Source organism: Heterodontus francisci, chromosome 2, assembly GCF_036365525.1.
Source record: "Heterodontus francisci isolate sHetFra1 chromosome 2, sHetFra1.hap1, whole genome shotgun sequence".
Taxonomy (NCBI): domain Eukaryota; kingdom Metazoa; phylum Chordata; class Chondrichthyes; order Heterodontiformes; family Heterodontidae; genus Heterodontus; species Heterodontus francisci.
This window is the reverse complement of record NC_090372.1, coordinates 56,401,455-56,423,081: the sequence shown is the minus strand read 5'-3', so window position 1 is coordinate 56,423,081 and position 21,627 is coordinate 56,401,455. Positions and strand designations below refer to the sequence as shown.

General features: G+C 44.5%; 1 protein-coding gene across 3 annotated transcripts in view; it reads left to right on the top strand.

Moving 5' to 3' along the window:
* The window catches only part of fbxl7 (F-box and leucine-rich repeat protein 7), a 530,556-nt gene that overhangs the window by 64,366 nt on the left and 444,563 nt on the right, over positions 1–21,627 (top strand). For all 3 annotated transcript variants that reach the window (XM_068050426.1, XM_068050392.1, XM_068050401.1), the window contains exon 2: positions 9,650–9,739. Coding sequence is in view for 2 of the 3 variants with exons in the window: in XM_068050392.1 (XP_067906493.1) it covers positions 9,650–9,739 (90 nt within the window). In the remaining variant the exon portion in view is untranslated. The remainder of the gene's footprint in view (positions 1–9,649; positions 9,740–21,627) is intronic.

The following is a 21,627-nucleotide window of genomic DNA, read 5'->3' as shown; positions in this document are numbered from 1 at the left end:
GGTGGCTGCTGCCAGAACGACACTTACCAGAGGCCCAGGATTGCGGATTGATGCAGGCCAGAGGTAAGTGATGGTGGGAGGGATTTTGTGGGGTGAAAGTCACAGGAGAGGGGGTCAAAGGGGAGTCGGTAGCAAAGGCAAGGGTGGCTCTCAGTGGGCCACCCCTTCCCGATGACGGGTCCCTTGATCAGGCACTCAGTGCCTTTGAACGAGGGACGCCCTCTGGGAGACCACAAGCAACTCCCCACGAGTTTGCACGTCATGTTCCTTGCCGGGCGATAGGCCTGCCCGTCGCTGGGTTAATACCAGCCGCGGCGCGATGTGGCCAATAATTGGGCATTAATTGCACCTTAAGGGCCTCAATTTGCGGCGGGGTGGGAAGGCAGTCCACGAGCCTTCCCGCCACTGACTTAATCGGGGTGGAGGCGGGAAGGCGACGGGGTCCCCACCAGCCACCATCCTGCCCAATTAAATGCCTTCTCTGCCTCCAAACTCTCTACAGGTGAGAGCATAAAATATCGCCCATCGATTGGGATAATTTTAGAGTAAAGGGAAAGGAAGGGGAGGAATTTCTGGATTGTGTTCTGGAGAACTTTCTTGATCAGTATGTGCTCGGTCCAACTAGAAATGAGACATTACTGGATCTGACGCTGGGAAATGAGGTGGGTCAAGTGGACCATGTGTTTGTGGGGGAGCACTTGGGTAATGGTGATCATCATATCATAAGGTTTATACTCGTAATGCAGAAAAGCAAGGAATGATGTAAGGTAGAATGGCTAGATTGGAAGAGGGCTAATTTCAATGCGATGAGAAGGGATCTAGCCAGGATAAAATGGAACCTAAGACCGATGAGCAAAACTGTAATGGAACATCCATTCCAATTGTGGCGTTAGTTTAGCAGCTGAGTGAAAGAGAGAAGAGCACAGTGCTGAGACTCAACTGCATAAATCTGACAGTTACACGCCATGTTGAAACATTCTAATCTGGCACGTAGGACTAAATCCTAACTATGCACAGGGTAATAAGTATTCATGTTATGTAAATGAACAAAGAAAATTACAGCACAGGAACAGGCCCTTCGGCCCTCCAAGCCTGCGCCGATCCAGATCCTCTATCTAAACATGTCGCCTATTTTCTAAGGGTCTATATCTCTTTTCTTCCTGCCCATTCATGTATCTGTCTAGATACATCTTAAAAGACGCCATCGTGCCCGCATCTACCACCTCCGCTGGCAACGCGTTCCAGGCACCCACCACCCTCTGCGTAAAGAACTTTCCACGCATATCCCCCCTAAACTTTTCCCCTCTCACTTTGAACTCGTGTACTCTAGTACTTGAATCCCCCACTCTGGGGTAAAAGCCTCTTGCTATCCACCCTGCCTATACCTCTCATGATTTTGTACACCTCAATCAGGTCCCCCCTCAACCTCCGTCTTTCTAATGAAAATAATCCTAATCTACTCAACCTCTCTTCATAGCTAGCGCCCTCCATACCAGGCAACATCCTGGTGAACCTCCTCTGCACCCTCTCCAAAGCATCTACATCCTTTTGGTAATGTGGCGACCAGAACTGCACGCAGTATTCCAAATGTGGCCGAACCAAAGTCTTATACAACTGTAACATGACCTGCCAACTCTTGTACTCAATACCCCGTCCGATGAAGGAAAGCATGCCGTATGCCTTCTTGACCACTCTATTGACCTGCGTTGCCACCTTCAGGGAACAATGGACCTGAACACCCAAATCTCTCTGTACATCAATTTTCCCCAGGACTTTTCCATTTACTGTCTAGTTCACTCTTGAATTGGATCTTCCAAAATGCATCACCTCGCATTTGCCCTGATTGAACTCCATCTGCCATTTCTCTGCCCAACTCTCCAATCTATCTATATTCTGCTGTATTCTCTCAAGGCAAAGCTGCAATCCACCAGCATGCTGGGGGAACCCTGGATGCACAAACCCGCTACGACTTAATCCCTCGAAAATATCCCGCCGCCATGGTGAGGTGGGAGCATCTTCACACTGCATTCACCGTGTAAAGGAGCTCCCTCCTTTCCTTGACGGCCTGGAGGAGAGCCTGCAGGGAAGCATCACTGAGCCATGGGACGGGATGCTGCCTGCTGGCTGCCATTTGATTCACGTTGGCTGTAGGGAAAATAAATGATATGAAGGTGGTGGTGAGTTTCACAAAATAAGGGAGGCAAAAACAATTTTATTTCAGTGAAAGCTTCAACTCAGTTATTATGAAGATACTTAGATGAAAGGAAGGCTGCTGCTCCTTGAGGTTGCAAACACAGAATGTTTTATATTGGTGGCGATCATGCTGCTAGGGGCAGTGACAGTGGGTTCCACCAATGAAAGGCCACCCCCGCCACATGACCCCACGTGCTCCCCGTGCTTGTCGCGCTTGGCTAATTCAAATGCAAAATTGCGTGGGAAATGGGATTTGTGGCGGGAGCGGAAGTTACTACAACTTCCCGTCCTGCCGTTGGGAATGCCGCGGCACTCATATGATTCCACCCTGTGAGTCTATATTTTGGTACCAAGTTCAAGACTGGCATAGGCAGGTGCTCACCCTCCTTTCACGGTAGCAATATGAAGAGTACGAACAGAAGGCTTGGAGCAGAATTCTATTATTTTATTGTACCAGTAAGCGCAAATAACCTCTGTGCAATATTTCTCAATCAGCTTCCTTCACTTACTGCAAGAAAAAGCCAAGATGACAATGGGGGGAATTACTATGGATATAATTAGTTGCCCTGCAATATTCTTTGGTTGCACAAAGCACCATTTGACATGAAGAGCTAAATATAAATCAGTAAATTTATACAAATCTGAGGCGCACCTTTGAATTAGCACACATTAATTTCATTTGGACACTGGGGAGGAAATAGTCAGTTATGCTGCGCTAAAAATAGCAACACCATTTCCTCCCAGGTTGTAGGACCAATAGAAAAAAAGTGGAACACTGAGGCCCAGAGGTAACTTAAAAGGACTATAGGAATCGGTGGTATGTTTTTAAAAAAAAAAGTTTTTGGATAAACATTTTGTGATCATTTTCCACTTGTGCTCCATTCCAAAAAAGTATAATGTCCATTGTGGTGCACCCCTAAAAATATTCAAAATGATTATTGCCAAATTTAAATTCTGCCTACAATGGGGTTGGTGGATCATCACATCCAAAATGAGCTGTTGGTAATGGATGGAGTAAGAGAATAAAATGCATGGTTTGTGTGCTGTGCAGTGTTATCTCGTAAGGCAGGAGAAACAAACACGTAAATGAGAGTGTGGAAAAATAAGTTGTTGTGGTGCTTGTAAATTGAAAATCATATTGAACCTCTAAAAACCTTTGATTCATAGATTAGATTTGGTATAGATTCCTAATTTTAATCTGAAAGTTTTCTAATCTCTATGGTTGGGTGCCACTGGCCCTCAGCTGGCCAGCAGATGTCATGGATGTACAGTTTCAGGGTATGGGGGTAGGATTAGCTGCTCCGCTTGCAGTATCTCCATTTACTGATAAGGCCTGTGATCAATACATTTTCTTGGGAAGGTGCGAGTTGAATCTACATTTCCTGAATGTGTGCAGCACAGAGGTGAAAAAGTAAATAAAATACAAAAAATTATAATAAACTCTGTCCATCTCCTTCATCAAGTATGATAGCTTCCAGTGTGTTAAGAAATTCAGAGGTGGTCTGGTGTGATAGAATTGACTTACAAAGAACAAAGAACAAAGATAATTACAGCACAGGAACAGGCCCTTCGGCCCTCCAAGCCTGCGCCGATCCAGAGCCTCTCTCTAAACATGTCGCCTATTTTCTAAGCTTCTGTATCTCTTTTCTTCCTGCCCATTCATGTATCTGTCTAGATACATCTTAAAAGACTCCATCGTGCCCGCATCTACCACCTCCGCTGGCAATGCGTTCCAGGTGCCCACCACCCTCTGCGTAAAGAACTTTCCACGCATATCCCCCCTAAACTTTTCCCCTTTCACTTTGAACTCGTGTCCTCTAGTAATTGAAACCCCCACTCTGGGAAAAAGCTTCTTGCTATCCACCCTGTCTATACCTCTCATGATTTTGTACACCTCAATCAGGTCCCCCCTCAACCTCCGTCTTTCTAATGAAAATAATCCTAATCTACTCAACCTCTCTTCATAGCTAGCGCCCTCCATACCAGGCAACATCCTGGTGAACCTCCTCTGCACCCTCTCCAAAGCATCCACATCCTTTTGATAATGTGGCGACCAGAACTGTACGCAGTATTCCAAATGTGGCCGAACCAAAGTCCTATACAACTGTAACATGACCTGCCAACTCTTGTACTCAATGCCCCGTCCAATGAAGGAAAGCATGCCGTATGCCTTCTTGACCACTCTATTTACCTGCGTTGCCACCTTCAGGGAACAGTGGACCTGAACACCCAAATCTCTCTGGACATCAATTTTCCCCAGGACTTTTCCATTTACTGTATAGTTCACTCTTGAATTGGATCTTCCAAAATGCATCACCTCGCATTTGCCCTGATTGAACTCCATCTGCCATTTCTCTGCCCAACTCTCCAATCTATCTATATTCTGCTGTATTCTCTGACAGTCCCCTTCACTATCTGCTACTCCACCAATCTTAGTGTCGTCTGCAAATTTGCTAATCAGTCCACCTATACTTTCCTCCAAATCATTAATGTATATCACAAACAACAGTGGTCCCAGCACGGATCCCTGTGGAACACCACTGGTCACACGTCTCCATTTTGAGAAACTCCCTTCTACTGCTACTCTCTGTCTCCTGTTGCCCAGCCAGTTCTTGTTTGTTAAGACAGTACAGGGAATAAAGTGTTGCTTGAGAGTAAAAAATGTTTCTGGGATAAATCAAAATGTGCCCTGGTCTATAATGCCACAGATGATCTAGTCATTTACCTCATTGTTGTTTGTGGGAGCTTGCTGTGTGCAAATTGGCTGTCATGATTCTGACATTATCACAGTGACCACACTTCAAAAAATACTTCAACAAATGCAAGATACTGTGGATGTACTCAAAAGTATTAAATTGGTTTAAAGTATGTTGGGGCTCATGAGGTTGTTAAATGTACTTGATAAATGCAGATTCTTTCTTTCTAAATCTGGAGGAGGTCAAATTTGAAAAGACTTTTCTCCTGAAAAAAGGCTGTGTACACATTTTATTTACTTTGCCAAAGGTCTTGTGCATAGGTTCTGAGTCTCTAACTGCCTGGCAGAGCATCAGAATTCATCAAACATGATTTCTCATTCATAAATCCATGTTGACTATGCCCAATCAGATCACTATTAACCAAGTGTCCATTCATCACATCTTTTAGAGTAGATTCTAGCATTTTCCCTACTACTGATGTAAGGCTAACAGGTCTGTAGTTCCCTGTTTTCTCTCTCCCTCCCTTCTTAAATAGTGGGGTGACATTTGTACCTTCCAATCTGTAGGAACCATTCCAGAATCTATAGAATTTTGGAAGATGATCACCAATGCATCCACTATCTCCATAGCTACCTCTTTCAACATTCTGGGGTGAAGAATATCATGTCCCGGGGACTTATCAAGCTTCAGTCTCATTAATTTCTCCAAATACACAACCTTCTTACTAATACTAATTTCATTCAATTGCTCATTCTCCCTAGTCCCTTGGATCTCTAATTCTGGGAGATTTCTTGTATTTCCTCAGTGAAGACAGATACAAAGTATTTAATTTCTCTGCCATTTCTTTTTGCCCTTAAGCCAATTTTTTTATCCAAGCTGACACTGACCCTTATCAAATGAGTCTAAGATCTTAAAAGTAATGTAACTTGGTATGAAAAAAAAGCCTTGCATTTCTATAGCACCTTTCATGACCTCGGGATGTCCCAAAGCACCTTACAGTCAATGATGTACTTTTGAAGTGTAATCACTGTTATACTGTAGCAAATGCAGGAGCCAGTTTGCGCACAGCAATCTCCCACAAACAGCAATATGACAATGACCAGATGACCTGCTTTTAGTGGTTTTGATTTTTTTTTAGAACATTACAGCGCAGTACAGGCCCTTCGGCCCTCGATGTTGCGCCGATCATCTGACCTACACTATTCCACTTTCATCCATATGTCTATCCAATGACCACTTAAATGCCCTTAAAGTTGGCGAGTCTACTACTGTTGCAGGCAGGGCGTTCCACGCCCCTACTACTCTCTGCGTAAAGAAACTACCTCTGACATCTGTCCTATATCTTTCACCCCTCAACTTAAAGCTATGTCCCCTCGTGTTTGCCATCATTGAGGGATAAATATTGGCCAGGACACAGAGGATAACTCTCCAACTTTTCTTTGAAGTAGTAGCATGGGATCTTTTATGTCAACCTGAGAGAGTAGACAGGGCTTCTGTTTCGAGCGAGTAATTTAGTGCCATCGGCAGGCATACCAGTTTGCCTGCACCATCCTGCCCTGGGTCATTTTCCCAGAGGCAGGATTGGGGGGCAAAAGGGCTATCTGCTTGCTGGTGGCAGATAGCCAATTAAGATAAGTAACAGGCCAATTAAGACCAATTATCAGAGGCTGACTGGCAGACCCTGTGTGGATTCTGGAACAGGCCAGCTCACTGGAGGTGGCCTGCTGGCGACAGACCAAGGAGCCAGCACTCCAGGCAGGCTTGAGGCCCTTCCCACTTATATACTCACAGCTACAGCCACGGTCTGACCTGTGGTGGAATCCCCCTGCACATGCTGGCCTGGCAACTGTTGCCATTTTTAAATTCAAAAGTGTTAAAAGTTGCTGAGAGGGCACCTTAAGATGTCGTCTCCCTGTCTGCTGCAGCACCTTTCCTGTTGGAGGGCCTCCTATTGGCTCTCCTTCGAGAACTAGCCTGCTGTCTTAATTGGACCCCATTAATTAGCCAACTCCGGAAAAATTACTGCTGGGTGAATGCTCCCGATACAGTGAGGGATCGAGACCCCCATTTGACCCAGATGTCGGGTCCTGACGCAAAATGCAAAATCCTGCCCCAAGTCTCTAGAGTTAGACTTGAACCCACAGCCTTATGATTCAGCGGTGAGAGTCCCGCCCACTGAGCCACAACTGACACTAAAAGAGTCATCATGAACATAGCTGGCATGATGAAATCTCATTGTTCGGCATTTTTCTACATAAAGGATTAAAGTATAGCAATTGGCTTACACAGGATCAAGAATAAAACTTGGTTTATAAGCTTTCCCTTTACTCAGATCTTCACATTTTCTAAATATCTAGGGGATGCAATATTGCAGCACTACTTCTAAGACTTGTATGTAAATGACAGAGATATAATAAAGGTGGGACTTATACATGGCTGCAGACGTGGTCTCTTCAGACTACTAGAAAAGATTGGATGCCCACCAAAGCTACTAAGTATCATCACCTCATTCCATGACAATATGAAAGGCATAATTCAACATGGTGGCTCCTCATCAGAGCCCTTTCCTATCCTGAGTGGTGTGAAACAGGGCTGTGTTCTCACACCCACACTTTTTGGGATTTTCTTCTCCCTGCTGCTTTCACATGCGTTCAAGTCCTCTGAAGAAGGAATTTTCCTCCACACAAGATCTGGGGGCAGGTTGTTCAACTTTGCCCGTCTAAGAGCGAAGTCCAAAGTACAGAAAGTCCTCATCAGGGAACTCCTCTTTGCTGACGATGCTGCTTTAACATCTCACACTGAAGAGTGCCTGCAGAGTCTCATCGACAGGTTTGCGGCTGCCTGCAATGAATTTGGCCTAACCATCAGCCTCAAGAAAACGAACATCATGGGGCAGGACGTCAGAAATGCTCCATCCATCAATATTGGCGACCACGCTCTGGAAGTGGTTCAAGAGTTCACCTATCTAGGCTCAACTATCACCAGTAACCTGTCTCTAGATGCAGAAAGCAACAAGCGCATGGGAAAGGCTTCCACTGCCACGTCCAGACTGCCCAAGAGAGTGTGGGAAAATGGCGCACTGACACGGAATACAAAAGTCCGAGTGTATCAGGCCTGTGTCCTCAGTACCTTGCTCTATGGCAGCGAGGCCTGGACAACGTATGTCAGCCAAGAGCGACGTCTCAATTCATTCCATCTTCACTGCCTCCGGAGAATACTTGGCATCAGGTGGCAGGACCGTATCTCCAACACAGAAGTCCTCGAGGCTGCCAACATCCCCAGCTTATACACACTACTGAGTCAGCGGCGCTTGAGATGGCTTGGCCATGTGAGCCGCATGGAAGATGGCAGGATCCCCAAAGACACATTGTACAGCGACAATCAGACCCACCGGCCGTCCATGTCTCCGCTTTAAAGACGTCTGCAAACGTGACATGAAATCCTGTGACATTGATCACAAGTCGTGGGAGTCAGTTGCCAGCGTTCGCCAGAGCTGGCGGGCAGCCATAAAGACGGGGCTAAAGTGTGGCGAGTCGAAGAGACTTAGTAGTTGGCAGGAAAAAAGACAGAGGCGCAAGGGGAGAGCCAACTGTGTAACAGCCCCGACAAACAAATTTCTCTGCAGCATGTGTGGAAGAGCCTGTCACTCTAGAATTGGCCTTTATAGCCACTCCAGGCGCTGCTTCACAAACCACTGACCACCTCCAGGCGCTTATCCATTGTCTCTCTAGATAAGGAGGCCAAAGAAGATTAGAATCCAGACCGAATAAAATTAACAGAGGATGTTGCTCTGAGGAAAATTTAAGAAAACTGTCTTCCAAATGAATTAGGCGACATAACCACAAATTAATTGCCACAAAGCTGCTTGTGCTTTGTGGCCTGAAGCATGTGGAGAGCTGTGGGAATGCATGGTATCGACTGCACCAGGAGTCTCTGGGGAATAAATGATCAACTGGGACATGAGACAAAAGAAGCATTGATTTAACTTGCACATGGCAACAGCAATGAAGGCCCAGGCCTGAGCATTGCTCACATTACACGTGCCAATGCAGTAAAGCTTCTTTGGGATGTCTGAAGAGACAGACTTGTTATTGCAAATACAGATATAAATTGTTCCGGTGGAGAATGGTTCTTTCAAACCTTAAACAGCCCTAAAGGTAGATTCTTCTTCACTGCAATCTTACTTCACATGGCTTCATCAGGAGGAACAGATGTCATTCTGGACAATCTGACTGCTGTCACATTTGCCCTGTCTAGAATTCACATCACACTCCCTAATAAAGCTATGTAGCATTTACATGGAATAAAATGAATCAATTTCTATTACTGGCCTCAGCAACGGGTGTACAGCTGTTTCAGAATGGTCGCTCTTAATGCGATTTTATTTTGCATAACTATCAACGTACATGCATGCAACCTGATTTGAAAGTTTTGCTATGTGGTGTGTTGGAAGTAAATTTTGAAGGCTGCCAACAATCTGGAAAGCAATTTTTGTGTTGGAATTTCAACAGTTTTAAGATGTCGCATGCCCCATGGGTATTAACACAGACCTGTGAAGAACTGACTCGCCTCACGTGTGGCAAGTGAGGAATTTGAAAGAAGGTTGATTTGTTGGAGTTGATGTAAAATCCACAGTGTTCAAGGTCAGGGTTTTGTTTCCTCGTGTGACTTTTTATTGTGGCTTGCTACTGGGCAGAGTTGTGCTTTATTGTCTGCTCCTTGTCGTGATGCTGTTATCTGATTGATTTTCCATTGTTTAGGCAAAGGCAGCTCAAGCATCTCATCCGACGTGAGTTCAAGTACAGATCACACGCCGACCAAAGCCAGAAGGAATGCAGCTACCAGCGAAGGTAGGCATCTGGTCCTCATTAAAACCTCTTGCCCTTTTGTGCTAGGCTTACTTTTTTGGGAAATACTTTTTAATTGAAACCAACTCAGCTTTTGTTAGATTGCAGCACTTTGTTTTCCTTTGAAAAAAGATATTGAGCAGCTCAAAAAAGCAACATAATCTCAAAGTATGAGGGTGCAATTATATATTGTAGTTGGAAATCAACAGCACAATGCATAAAGCTCCAGTGCCACTCCACTTTAATTTGTTCCAATTTGAGAGGGTAGACATAGAGAAGATTCCACTTGTGGGGGAACCGAAAACTTGGGGTCACAAATATAAGACAGTTACGAATAAATCCAATAAGGAATTCAAGAGAAACTTCTTTACTCACAGTGGTAAGAATGTGGAACCCACTACCACATGGAGTGGTTGAAGCAACCAGCATAGATGCAATTAAGGGCATGCTAGTTAACTACATGAAAGGAAGAAAGGAACAGAAAGATATGTGGATAGGGTGCGATGGAATAATGTGGGAGAAGGCTTATGTGGAGCATAAAGACTGGCATAGACCTGTTGGGTCGCATGGCCTATTTCTGTTCTGTAAATTCTATATAATTACTAAAATTACTTACCAAAATTGTATTGCCTTTAAGCAATTTAGAAAAAAATAGCATTTTTCCGATTCGGATCAAGCATTGAGCTTGGGTAATTTAATGTTGGTTATTTTTATTCACATTTAGAATTGCCAATCATGTGGGTATACAGTAAAGTAATTGGCATCAAGCACTACTGTCATCATTGGGTTGTGTGCTTATTCAATTGTCATCTGTTTGACTGCTAACTCTGAAGATAAATTACAACATTATGAAAATAAACTTTGTGTTAGATTGATTAATTTTTCTCAAGTTAATGTTATTTTGGGAAGTGGTTCAGAATTAGCAAAAGCAGTTGGGCACCACACTTTAGGAAGCATGTCAGAATATTAGAGATGGTGCAGAGGAGATTTATTAGCATGCTACCAAATTGCAAGACTTCAGTTATGTGGAGAGATTAGATAAACCGGGGACATTTTCCTTGGAGCAGAGAAGGTTAAGGGGTGATTTAATTGAGGTGTTCAAAATCTTGAATCTTGGAGGAAATAAGGAGAAACTGTTTCCAGTGGCCGAAGGATCGGTAACCAGAGGACGCAGACTTAAGGTAATTGGCAAAAGAACCAGAGGTAACATGAAGGAAAAAAAGTTTATGCAATGTGTTTCAATTGGAATGCATTGCCTGAAATGGTGGTTGAAACAGATTCAATAGTAACTTTTAAAAGCAAATTGGATTAACACTTGAAAAGGAAAAATTGCTGCGCTATGGGGAAAGGGCAGGAGAGTGGGACTAATTAGATAGTTTTCAGAGAGCTGGTATATGCATGAAGAGCTGAATGGCCTCCTTTTGTGCTTTATCATTCTATGATTCTATGAAAAATGTCTTGCTCCTTCTCTAATGCTGTCTCACTTCTGGCTGAGATGGTATCTTTTGTCAGCTGAGCAGATTTATATTACAAGTTGTACTGGTGACTGTGTTCTACCTGGTTGCCAATTTCACCCTCCCTCTGATTGAAAGGAGCAGGAGAACTATGATGCTATACAAGGAGTGGATGGGGAGGTAATAAAGAGTAAAAATGAGACTAAAGCATAAATAAAGCTCCAGCCAGCTTGTCTTCTGACCAAAGTTACCAGCTGCAGGTGCCAAACATGCAAGGCTGTTGGCCTCTGGCCTTTCCCACTGAGAGTTCAGAAATTTGATGTTAAGAGCCCAGCCAAAAACTCTTGGCAATAGGGAAGCTTTTCAGTAATGGAGAGGGAAGATAGTATCCAATGGAGGAAACACCAGTTCAGGATATTCTGGTACCCTGGGGATGTCTGAACTGCCTCTTCTGATAGCCTTTTTAGTTTATATTTTATCATTAAAAACCAAACCAGACAAATATACCTGTTGAAAGGATTTTAAAAAACAAAAAGATCATTGTAGTTTTGTGACAGCTGTTTAACATCAGTTTTTATTGGTCAGTAGAAACAAGCTGTCAACTTATTTTTGCAGCACAACACTCATTCTGAATAAAAGTTTATAGAAAGGATACTCATTTTTTTCCCTCAATTTTTACCAGTTGAAGATGATGTTTGCCTTCCCCCACCCACTATTGATTCCAATCGACTTTCAGTCAGGAAGAGCAAGATCGTCATTATTGTAGATACTTTCCTTGCCACCATCAGGATGACTAGCCTACAGGAGGATTTATTGGCTTTGGTAATATTTTCAGGCCCTCTCTGTTGTTGGATATGATTGCATTGCTCCATCTTGTGCCTTGCCTGACAACAAACAAAATACTGACCAATCAGGATAATCAAATGTGAATCTGATTTGAACTACTATTCAAAATTGTGATTAAAAAAAAATAAGATGTGATGCTCTTCTGGTTGAGCTTGGCATGTTGCGGGTGAATTTCTGCAGAGGTTACAGACATTTTTCTGGTGTTTATGCAGTCCTACCACCAAAGTTATGGCAAACAAGTGGGAGAATCCTCGCGGAAATTCATCCTTGGAGTTTGTGCAAATTGGGACAGTGGCAGAAATGGGCATCTGACCCTTTACAGTTATAACATTTATGTATTCTTTCACTTAAATTATAGTGAAGCTCTGGAATTTTTAAAGTGAAAGCCATGGCTTTTCTGAAGTTTTATTTTGCTCCTTCTAACTTGAGAGCCTCCTGACAGCATAAATATGCAACTCTGTCCAGAAGGATCACATGTCAATGACAAAATTAAACAAGTTTGTGTGAACTGCTTTTTGGAAGGGATGTTGTTGTCTTTGTGTGTGTGTTTGTGGGTGAGGCGAATACACAAACTTTATCTGAAGTATAGATTCAAAGAATGACACATCTTTTAAATTCTGACAATGTATGCAATGTTATCAGTGCAGGAAGTGGACATGGCCATTATCTATAAAGGCCTTTCCTTTGGAATCATTCTGCTTGGAAAGCCATTGTTGACTCAAAGGAAAAAGAAAGAACAAAGAACAGTACAGTACAGGAACAGGCCATTCGGCCCTCCAAGCCTGCGCCGATCTTGATGCTTGTCTAAACTAAAACCTTCTGCACTTCCGGGGTCCAATCCCTCTATTCCCATCCTATTCATGTATTTGTCAAGATGCCTCTTAAACGTCGCTATCGTACCTGCTTCCACCACCTCCCCCGGCAGCAAGTTCCAGGCACTCACCACCCTCTGTGTAAAGAACTTGCCTCGTACATCCCCTCTAAACTTTGCCCCTCGCACCTTAAACCTATGTCCCCTAGTAACTGACTCTTCCACCCTGGGAAAAAGCTTCTGACTATCCACTCTGTCCGTGCCACTCATAACTTTGTAAACCTCTATCATGTCGCCCCTCTACCTCTGTCGTTCCAGTGAAAACAATCCGAGTTTATCCAACCTCTCCTCATAGCTAATGCCCTCCAGACCAGGCAACATCTTGGTAAACCTTTTCTGTACCCTCTCCAAAGCCTCCACATCCTTCTGGTAGTGTGGTGACCAGAATTGCACGCAATATTCCAAGTGTGGCCTAACTAAAGTTCTGTACCGCTGCAGCATGACTTGCCAATTTTTATACTTTATGCCCCGACCGATGAAGGCAAGCATGCCGTTTACCTTCTTGACTACCTTATCCACCTGCATTGCCACTTTCGGTGACCTGTGGACCTGTACGCCCAGATCTCTCTGCCTGTCAATACTCCTAAGGGTTCTGCCATTTACTGTATACTTCCCACCTGTATTAGATCTTCCAAAATGCATTACCTCACATTTGTCCGGATTAAACTCCATCTGCCATTTCTCCGCCCAAGTCTCCAACCGATCTATATACTTTATCCTCTGACAATCCTCATCATTATCTGCAACTCCACCAACTTCACCCAGTGACATGAAAGGATTATTCTGCTCTATAAATTACATATTGCTTTCAGTTCACTCAGATCAATCATATTTCCAGTTTATTGTGGTATCATAGAGTCATTTATGGCACAGAAGGAGGCCATTCAGTCCATCAAGTCCATGCCAGTTCTCCACAGAGCAATCCAGTCCCCCTTCTCTATCTCCATTGCCCTGCAAGTTTATTTCCTTCAATATCCATCTAATTTCCTTTTGAAATCATTGATTGTCTCTGCCTCCACTGCCAGCATTACCACTCACTGTGTAAAAAAGGTTTTGCTCACATCCCCTCTGCATCTCTTGCCCAAAACCTTAAATTGTGTCCCCTAGTCCTTGTACCATCAGCTAATGAGAACAGATTTTCTTTGTATACCTTAGCCAAACCTGTCATAATCTTGTACACCTCTATTAAATCTCTCTGCAATCTCCTTTGCACCAAGGAGAACAACCCCAGCTCCTCCAACCTAACCTTAAATGCCAAGATTTGTGCTCATGTAAAGGACTGTGTAAAAAGGACTTATTCAAAAATCTCAAAACACTGTTATTTCAGTTTCAGATATGGTTAAAGGTATCTGAGAGTTAAGTACTACTGCAAGCTCAATATCTTTCCACCCATAATAAACAATTTGTAGTTTAGCTTGAAATTTTTGGTCTGTCAGTTTTCTTTTACCTGTCTGAAAGATCAAGAATGGGCATTCTATACTATTTCTGGTATAATCCAGTGGCAAAAGTCTAGATCGTTCGCCCTGTGGCACACCATACCCCAGTTGCAGGAGTTTAAGTTTAGGCTCATAAGAGATCTTACAGTAAAGTGGATTGTAAAGATGACCCAAAATGCAATGGCTGCTAGTAACAACAACAGTTTGTATTTACTTAGGGCATTTAATATAGAATAACAACTTAACCTGTTCTAGAGAGGCAGAGAGGAATGGACAATTGGCTTTAGAATGAAGGCTCAGTTAACTAAATGGAGTCAGAGGTTGGAGGAGTTTTGGGGAAGGAGTTCCATTTCTACTTTTGTGCCCATCTGACTCCATTGATATATTCCTGCAGTCCACAACTTTCTTCCTCACTGTCAACCACATGGCCAATTTTCGCATCATCTGCAAACTTCTTAATTGTGCCCCCTATCAAATAAATCTCAATTATTGATGCCTATCACAAACAGCAAGGGACCCAATACTAAACCCTGCAGAATCCCAGTGGAAACAGCCTTCTAGTCACAAAAACACTCATCAACCACAACCTTTTGCTTCCTGCCACTAAGCCAATTTGGGATCCAACTTGCCACTTTCCCTTGAATCCCATGAGTTTTAATTTTTTGACCAGTCTTCGATGTGGGACTTCGTCAACAGCCTTGCTAAAATGTCTGTAGACCACATCAAATGTGTTACCCTCATCAACCCTCCTTGCTACTCTTCAAAAAATTCAATCAAGTTCATGTTCCTTCCCTTAACAAATCCCCCTGAGACAGGTGGGTCGGTGATTATCATATGCAAAGTGTCAATTGATTGAAGATTTAACTCTGCCTTCTGGCTTTACCTGCTCGTGCACAGGTTTCCCGAGCTGTCTGAAACTTGCCAGAGTCAACAAGGCACAGCCGGGATTGACGAGGCTGTGAAATTGACAGTCTTTAAGTATGGAACTATGACAGCTGCTTCCTTACCTATATGAAAGAATTTTGATCACAGGAGAGAGTGCTTTCACTGCTTTGGAGATGATTTCCAATGCTTTGGAGGTTCTGCTGCCTTGGACTTTTTTGACTTTGATCTGCAATTCCCTGCAGTCAGCTTCCTCAGCAGCATGGAAGCAGTAAATGCAGCTCTACCTTGCACCTCTCATGAGGATTAAGAGGAGCAACTGCAGCAACACGAGTGGCCAGCAAGAGCAGCAACACCAGCAGGCACTGCAGGTGCCTTCTCCTCAGCCACCTGTTGCTCTACAGGACAGAGGGGATGAACAGTTACCAACTCGAAGCAAGCTGTCATAGCTGACATCTGCAACCTCCTGAAACAAGATCTCCTTCCAAGTGGACCAGGTGGGAATGCATTACCAGTGGCAGTCAAGGTCACCACAGCTCTGAACATCTTTGTTTCCGGCTCCTTCCACGAATCTGCTGGTGACATCTGCAGGATTTCACAATCTGCATCTCCTAGGTCACCGATGCCATGTAGAGGGCGGCCATTTATGTCCACTTTACGACTGATAAGGCCAGAATGAAAGGCCCCTCAAATTTGCTGTAATGGCTGGATTTCCACAATTCCAGGGAGTCATTGACTGCACACGTGTGGCAATAAAGGCACCATCTGATGATCCAGGAGTATTTGTCAATCAAAAGGAATTCCACTCCATCAATGTTCAACTGGTATGTAACCACTGGAAGGTATTCATGCATTTCTGTGCAAGAGCTGCTATGATACCTTCAGCCTTTGTCAGTCACATCTCCAGTGGTGTACAGTACCTCTGGAAATGCAAAGAGAACCTTGCATATTTTCTGCTGCTGTTTCAGAATATTCCTATTTGTGGCTGATGCCCGAGGATCACCATCTGTGTCCAACTGTACAGAGCTTGGAGGGCTCTGTGCCCACTGACGGAGACGCTTCACTGCTGTCCCTGCCTCCAATACCTTCTCTTGCTTACATGTGATGCATGGGAACCGGAGCCACGGATCAGTGGATGGGGTAGCTGTTCAACAGGCAGATACCGAGTGCAGAGAGCCTGTGAGGAAGGTTAGACAGTCGACAGGGCAAAGTTGCAGCCAGTATGATGGGTTGAAGTGTGTCTATTTTAACGCAAGAAGTGTCAGGAAGAAGGGTGATGAACTTAGAGCATGGATCAGTACTTGGAGCTACGATGTTGTGGCCATTACGGAGACGTGGATATCACAGGGGCAGGAATGGATGTTGGATGTTCCAGGGTTTAGATGTTTCAAAAGGAATAGGGAGGGAGGTAAAAGAGGTGGGGGAGTGGCATTGTTAATCTGTGATAGTATCACAGCTGCGGAAAGGGAGGTCGTCGAGGAGGGTTTGTCTACTGAGTCATTATGGGTGGAAGTCAGAAACAGGAAAGGAGCAGTCACTTTATTGGGAGTTTTCTATAGACCCCCCAATAGCAACAGAGACATGGAGGAACAGATTGGGGGGGCAGATTTTGGAAAGGTGCAGAAGTAACAGGGTTGTTGTCATGGGTGACTTCAACTTTCCTAATACTGATTGGAACCTCCTTAGTGCAAATAGTTTGGATGGAGCAGTTTTTGTCAGGTGTGTCCAGGAAGGTTTCCTGACTCAATATGTAGACAGGCCGACTAGAGGGGAGACTATGTTGGACTTGGTGCTTGGCAACGAACCAGGCCAGGTGGCAGATCTCTCGGTGGGAGAGCATTTCGGTGATGGTGATCACAACTCCCTGACCTTTACTGTCGTCATGGAGAGGGACAGGAGCAGACGGGATGGGAAATATTTAATTGGGGGAGGGGGAATTACAATGTTATTAGGCAGGAACTGGGGAGCATAAATTGGGAACAGATGTTCTCAGGGAAATGCACGACAGAAATGTGGAGGTTGTTTAGGGAGCACTTGCTGCGACTGCTGGATAGGTTTGTCCCGATGAGGCAGGGAAGGGATGGTAGGGTGAAGGAACCTTGGATGACAAGAGATGTGGAACAGCTAGTCAAGAGGAAGAAGGAAGCTTACTTAAGGTTGAGGAAGCAAGGATCAGACAGGGCTCGAGAGGGTTACAAGGTAGCCAGGAAGGAACTGAAGAATGGACTTAGGAGAGCTGGAATGGGACATGAAAAAGTCTTGGCGGGTAGGATTAAGGAAAATCCCAAGGCGTTCTACACTTATGTGAGGAACAAGAGGATGGCCAGAGTGAGGGTAGGGCCGATCAGGGATAGTGGAGGGAACTTGTGCCTGGAGTCGGAGGAGGTAGGGGTGGTCCTAAATGAATACTTTGCTTCAGTATTCACTAGTGAGAGGGACCTGGTCATTTGTGAGGACAGCGTGAAACAGGCTGATATGCTTGAACAGGTTGAGGTTAAGAGGGAGGATGTGCTGGAAATTGGAATGATATGAGGACAGATAAGTCCCCGGGGCCAGACGGGATATACCCAAGGATATTACGGGAAGCGAGGGAAGAGATTGCTGCGCCTTTGGCAATTATCTTTGCGTCTTCACTGTCTACTGGAGTAGTCCCGGATGATTGGAGGGTGGCAAATGATGTTCCCTTGTTCAAGAAAGGGAACAGGGATAACCCTGAGAATTATAGACCAGTCAGTCTTACGTCGGTAGTGGGAAAATTATTGGAGAGGATTCTGAGAGACAGGATTTATGATTATTTGGAAAAGCACAGTTTGATTAGAGACAGTCAGCATGGCTTTGTGAGGGGCAGGTCATGCCTCACAAACCTTATTGAATTCTTTGAAGATGTGACAAAACACGTTGATGAAGGAAGAGCAGTGGATGTGGTGTATATGGATTTTAGCAAGGAGTTTGATAAGGTTCCCCATGGTAGGCTCATTCAGAAAGTAAGGAGGCATGGGATTCAGGGAAAGTTGGCTGTCTGGATGCAAAATTGGCTGGCCCATAGAAGTCAGAGGGTGGTAGTAGATGGAAAGTATTCAGCATGGAGCTCGGTGACCAGTGGTGTTCCACAAGGATCTGTTCTGGGACCTCTGCTCTTTGTGATTTTTATAAATGACTTGGATGTGGAAGTGGAAGGCTGGGTTAGCAAGTTTGCCAATGACACAAAGGTTGCTGGAGTTGTGGATAGTGTGGAAGGCTGTTGTAGGTTGCAACAGGACATTGACAGGATGCAGAGCTGGGCTGAGAAGTGGCAGATGGAGTTCAACCTGGAAAAGTGTGAAGTGATTCATTTTGGAAGATCGAATTTGAATGCGGAATACAGGCTTAAAGACAGGATTCTTGGTAGTGTTGAGGAACAGAGGGATCTTGGGGTCCATGTCCATAGATCGCTCAAAGTTGCCACCCACGTTGATAGGGTTGTTAAGAAAGCGTATGCTGTGTTGGCTTTCATTAACAGGGGGATTGAGTTTAAGAGCCACGAGGTTATGCTGCAGCTCTATAAGGCCCTGGTTAGACCACACTTGGAATATTGTGTTCAGTTCTGGTCGCCTCATTATAGGAAGGATGTGGAAGCTTTAGAGAGAGTGCAGAGGAGATTTACCAGGATGCTGCCTGCACTGGAGGGCATGTCCTACGAAGAAAGATTGAGGGAGCTAGGGCTTTTCTCATTGAAGCAAAGAAGGATGAGAGGTGACTTGATAGAGGGGTACAAGATGATGAGAGGCATAGATAGAGTGGATAGCCAGAGACTTTTTCCCAGGGTGGAAAGGGCTATCACCAGGGGGCATAATTTTAAGGTGATTGGAGGAAGGTTTCGGGGAGATGTCAGAGGTAGGTTCTTTACACAGAGAGTGGTGGGTGCGTGGAATGCGCTGCCAGCGGTGGTAGTAGAATCAGATACATATGGGGCATTTAAGCGACTCTTGGATAGGTAAATGGATGATAGTAGAATGAAGGGTAGGTAGTTAGTTTGATCTTAGAGTAGGTTAAAGGTTTGGCACAACATCGTGGGCCGAAGGGCCTGTACTGTGCTGTACTGTTCTATGTTTATGTTCTATGTAACAATCTGCTACCTGCCTTGGAGGCCCCACTGTATCTGATGTCAGGCAAGCCTCTCACCTACCAAGACTGAGGCACACATTATTTTGCCACATGAACATTAAAACTTAAAATTGCAAGCCCCTGACTGGAAGGACATTTGCACAGTACCAGAGAGTGTTGAAACAAAGGAACCAGTCCCCACCCCAATACATAAAGAGACCTGGTCAAACCATTTGGTCACGTGACCGCCTGCTGGCCAACTAGAGGAGTTTTAAATTGGAAAAACCAATTTTGAATTCAGAAAGCCGTGTGCTCCTGGAACTGAAGCAAGAATTACCTCTCCTGTCTGTCTGCCTCCATCTCTTTCCCACGGAATTGAATCTTGTGAAAACACGTGAACCTCAGAGAGAGAAAAGTCTCCTATGTGAACACGGTTTAAAAGGAACACTGGGCCCCGATGAACTACAATCAAGTGAACTCGAAACACAGTAAACAAGAGACTCTTCTGATATTGCCTGCAACCCCTCTCTACTATATTTTCCTCTGCTCTTTTCTGTCTCTATCTGCATGTGTATATCACGTGTGCATGCTAGCGTGGGTGTGTCGTGTATCCATAAGCGTGAACTGTATGAGTTTAAGTTTAAGCTTAAGGTTTAATAAGTTTCACCTTTCTACTTTAAACCTGAAAAAACCTGTGTGTTGGTTTCTTTGCTTTATGATTGGAAAGTTGTGAACAAGGATTCACAAAAAGGGGGAGCTCAAAACACAGTGTGTAAACAATAATATCGGGTAAAGACAGCAAAAGACCCCTGGACACCTTTCTCACCTGGTCGTAACACTGAGTTGGTGGAGGGTGCGCATTAGTCATGTGACAGTGCTTCCTCTGAGGACTTCAGCATCCTTCTGCACCAGCTCCTGCATCACACTGTGTAATATCTAATTCTGTAACCAGGTATCTGGGAGACCCCCATCTCTCCATCTCCAATGGCTATGCACTCTGCTACACTGCTGATCTCCATCACCACCTCCTCTGCAGCGTTTACGCAATCACAGAATTGTTACAGTGCAGAATGAGGCCATTTGGCCCATCATGTCTGTCCTGGCTCTCCAAAAGAGCAATTCACTTAGTGCCATTCCCCCACCTTCTCCCCGTAACCTGCACATTCTTCCTTTTCATACAGCAGTCTAATTCCCTTTTGAATGCTTTAAGTAAACCTCCGTCTACCACACTCTCAGGCAGCGCATTCCAGACCGTAACAACTCGCTGTGTGAAAACGTTTTTCCTCATGTCGCTTTTGCTTCTCTTACCCATTACTTTAAATCTGTGCCCTCTCGTTCTCGATCTTTTCACAAGTGGGAACAGTTTCTCTCTACCTACTCTGTCTAGAACCTTCATGATTTTGAATACCCCTATCAAATCACCTCTCCGCCTTCTCTTCTCCAAGGAAAACAGTCCTAACTTCTCCAATCTATCTTCATAACTGAAATTCCTCATCCCTAGATCCATTCTTGTGAATCTTTTCTGCACTCTCTCCAATGTCCTCACATCTTTCCTGAGTGGGGCGGCACAGTGGCGCAGTGGTTAGCACCGCAGCCTCACAGCTCCAGGGACCCAGGTTCAATTCTGGGTACTGCCTGTGAGGAGTTTGCAAGTTCTCCCTGTGACCATGTGGGTTTTCGCCGGGTGCTCCGGTTTCCTCCCACCGCCAAAGACTTGCCGGTTGATAGGTAAATTGCCCATTATAAATCGCCCTCAGTGAAGGTAGGTGGGAGGGGATAGGGGATTACTGTAGAGTTAGTATAAATGGGTGGTTCTTGGTCGGCACAGACTCGGTAGGCCGAAGGGCCTATTTCAGTGCTTTATCTCTAAATAAATAAATAAAGTGCATCGCCCAGAACGCGACGCAATACTCCAGCTGAGGCCGAACTATTGTCTAATATAAGTTCAACATAATTTCCTTGATCTTGTACTCTATGCCGCTATGTATAAAGCATATACTGTATGCTTATGACCTGCTTTCCCAACCTGTCCTGCCACCTTCAGTGACTTATGCACATTAATGTATGTGATATACATTAATGATAATGATTTGGAGGAAAGTATAGGTGGACTGATTAGCAAGTTTGCAGACGACACTAAGATTGGTGGAGTAGCAGATAGTGAAGGGGACTGTCAGAGAATACAGCAGAATATAGATAGATTGGAGAGTTGGGCAGAGAAATGGCAGATGGAGTTCAATCAGGGCAAATGCGAGGTGATGCATTTTGGAAGATCCAATTCAAGAGTGAACTATACAGTAAATGGAAAAGTCCTGGGGA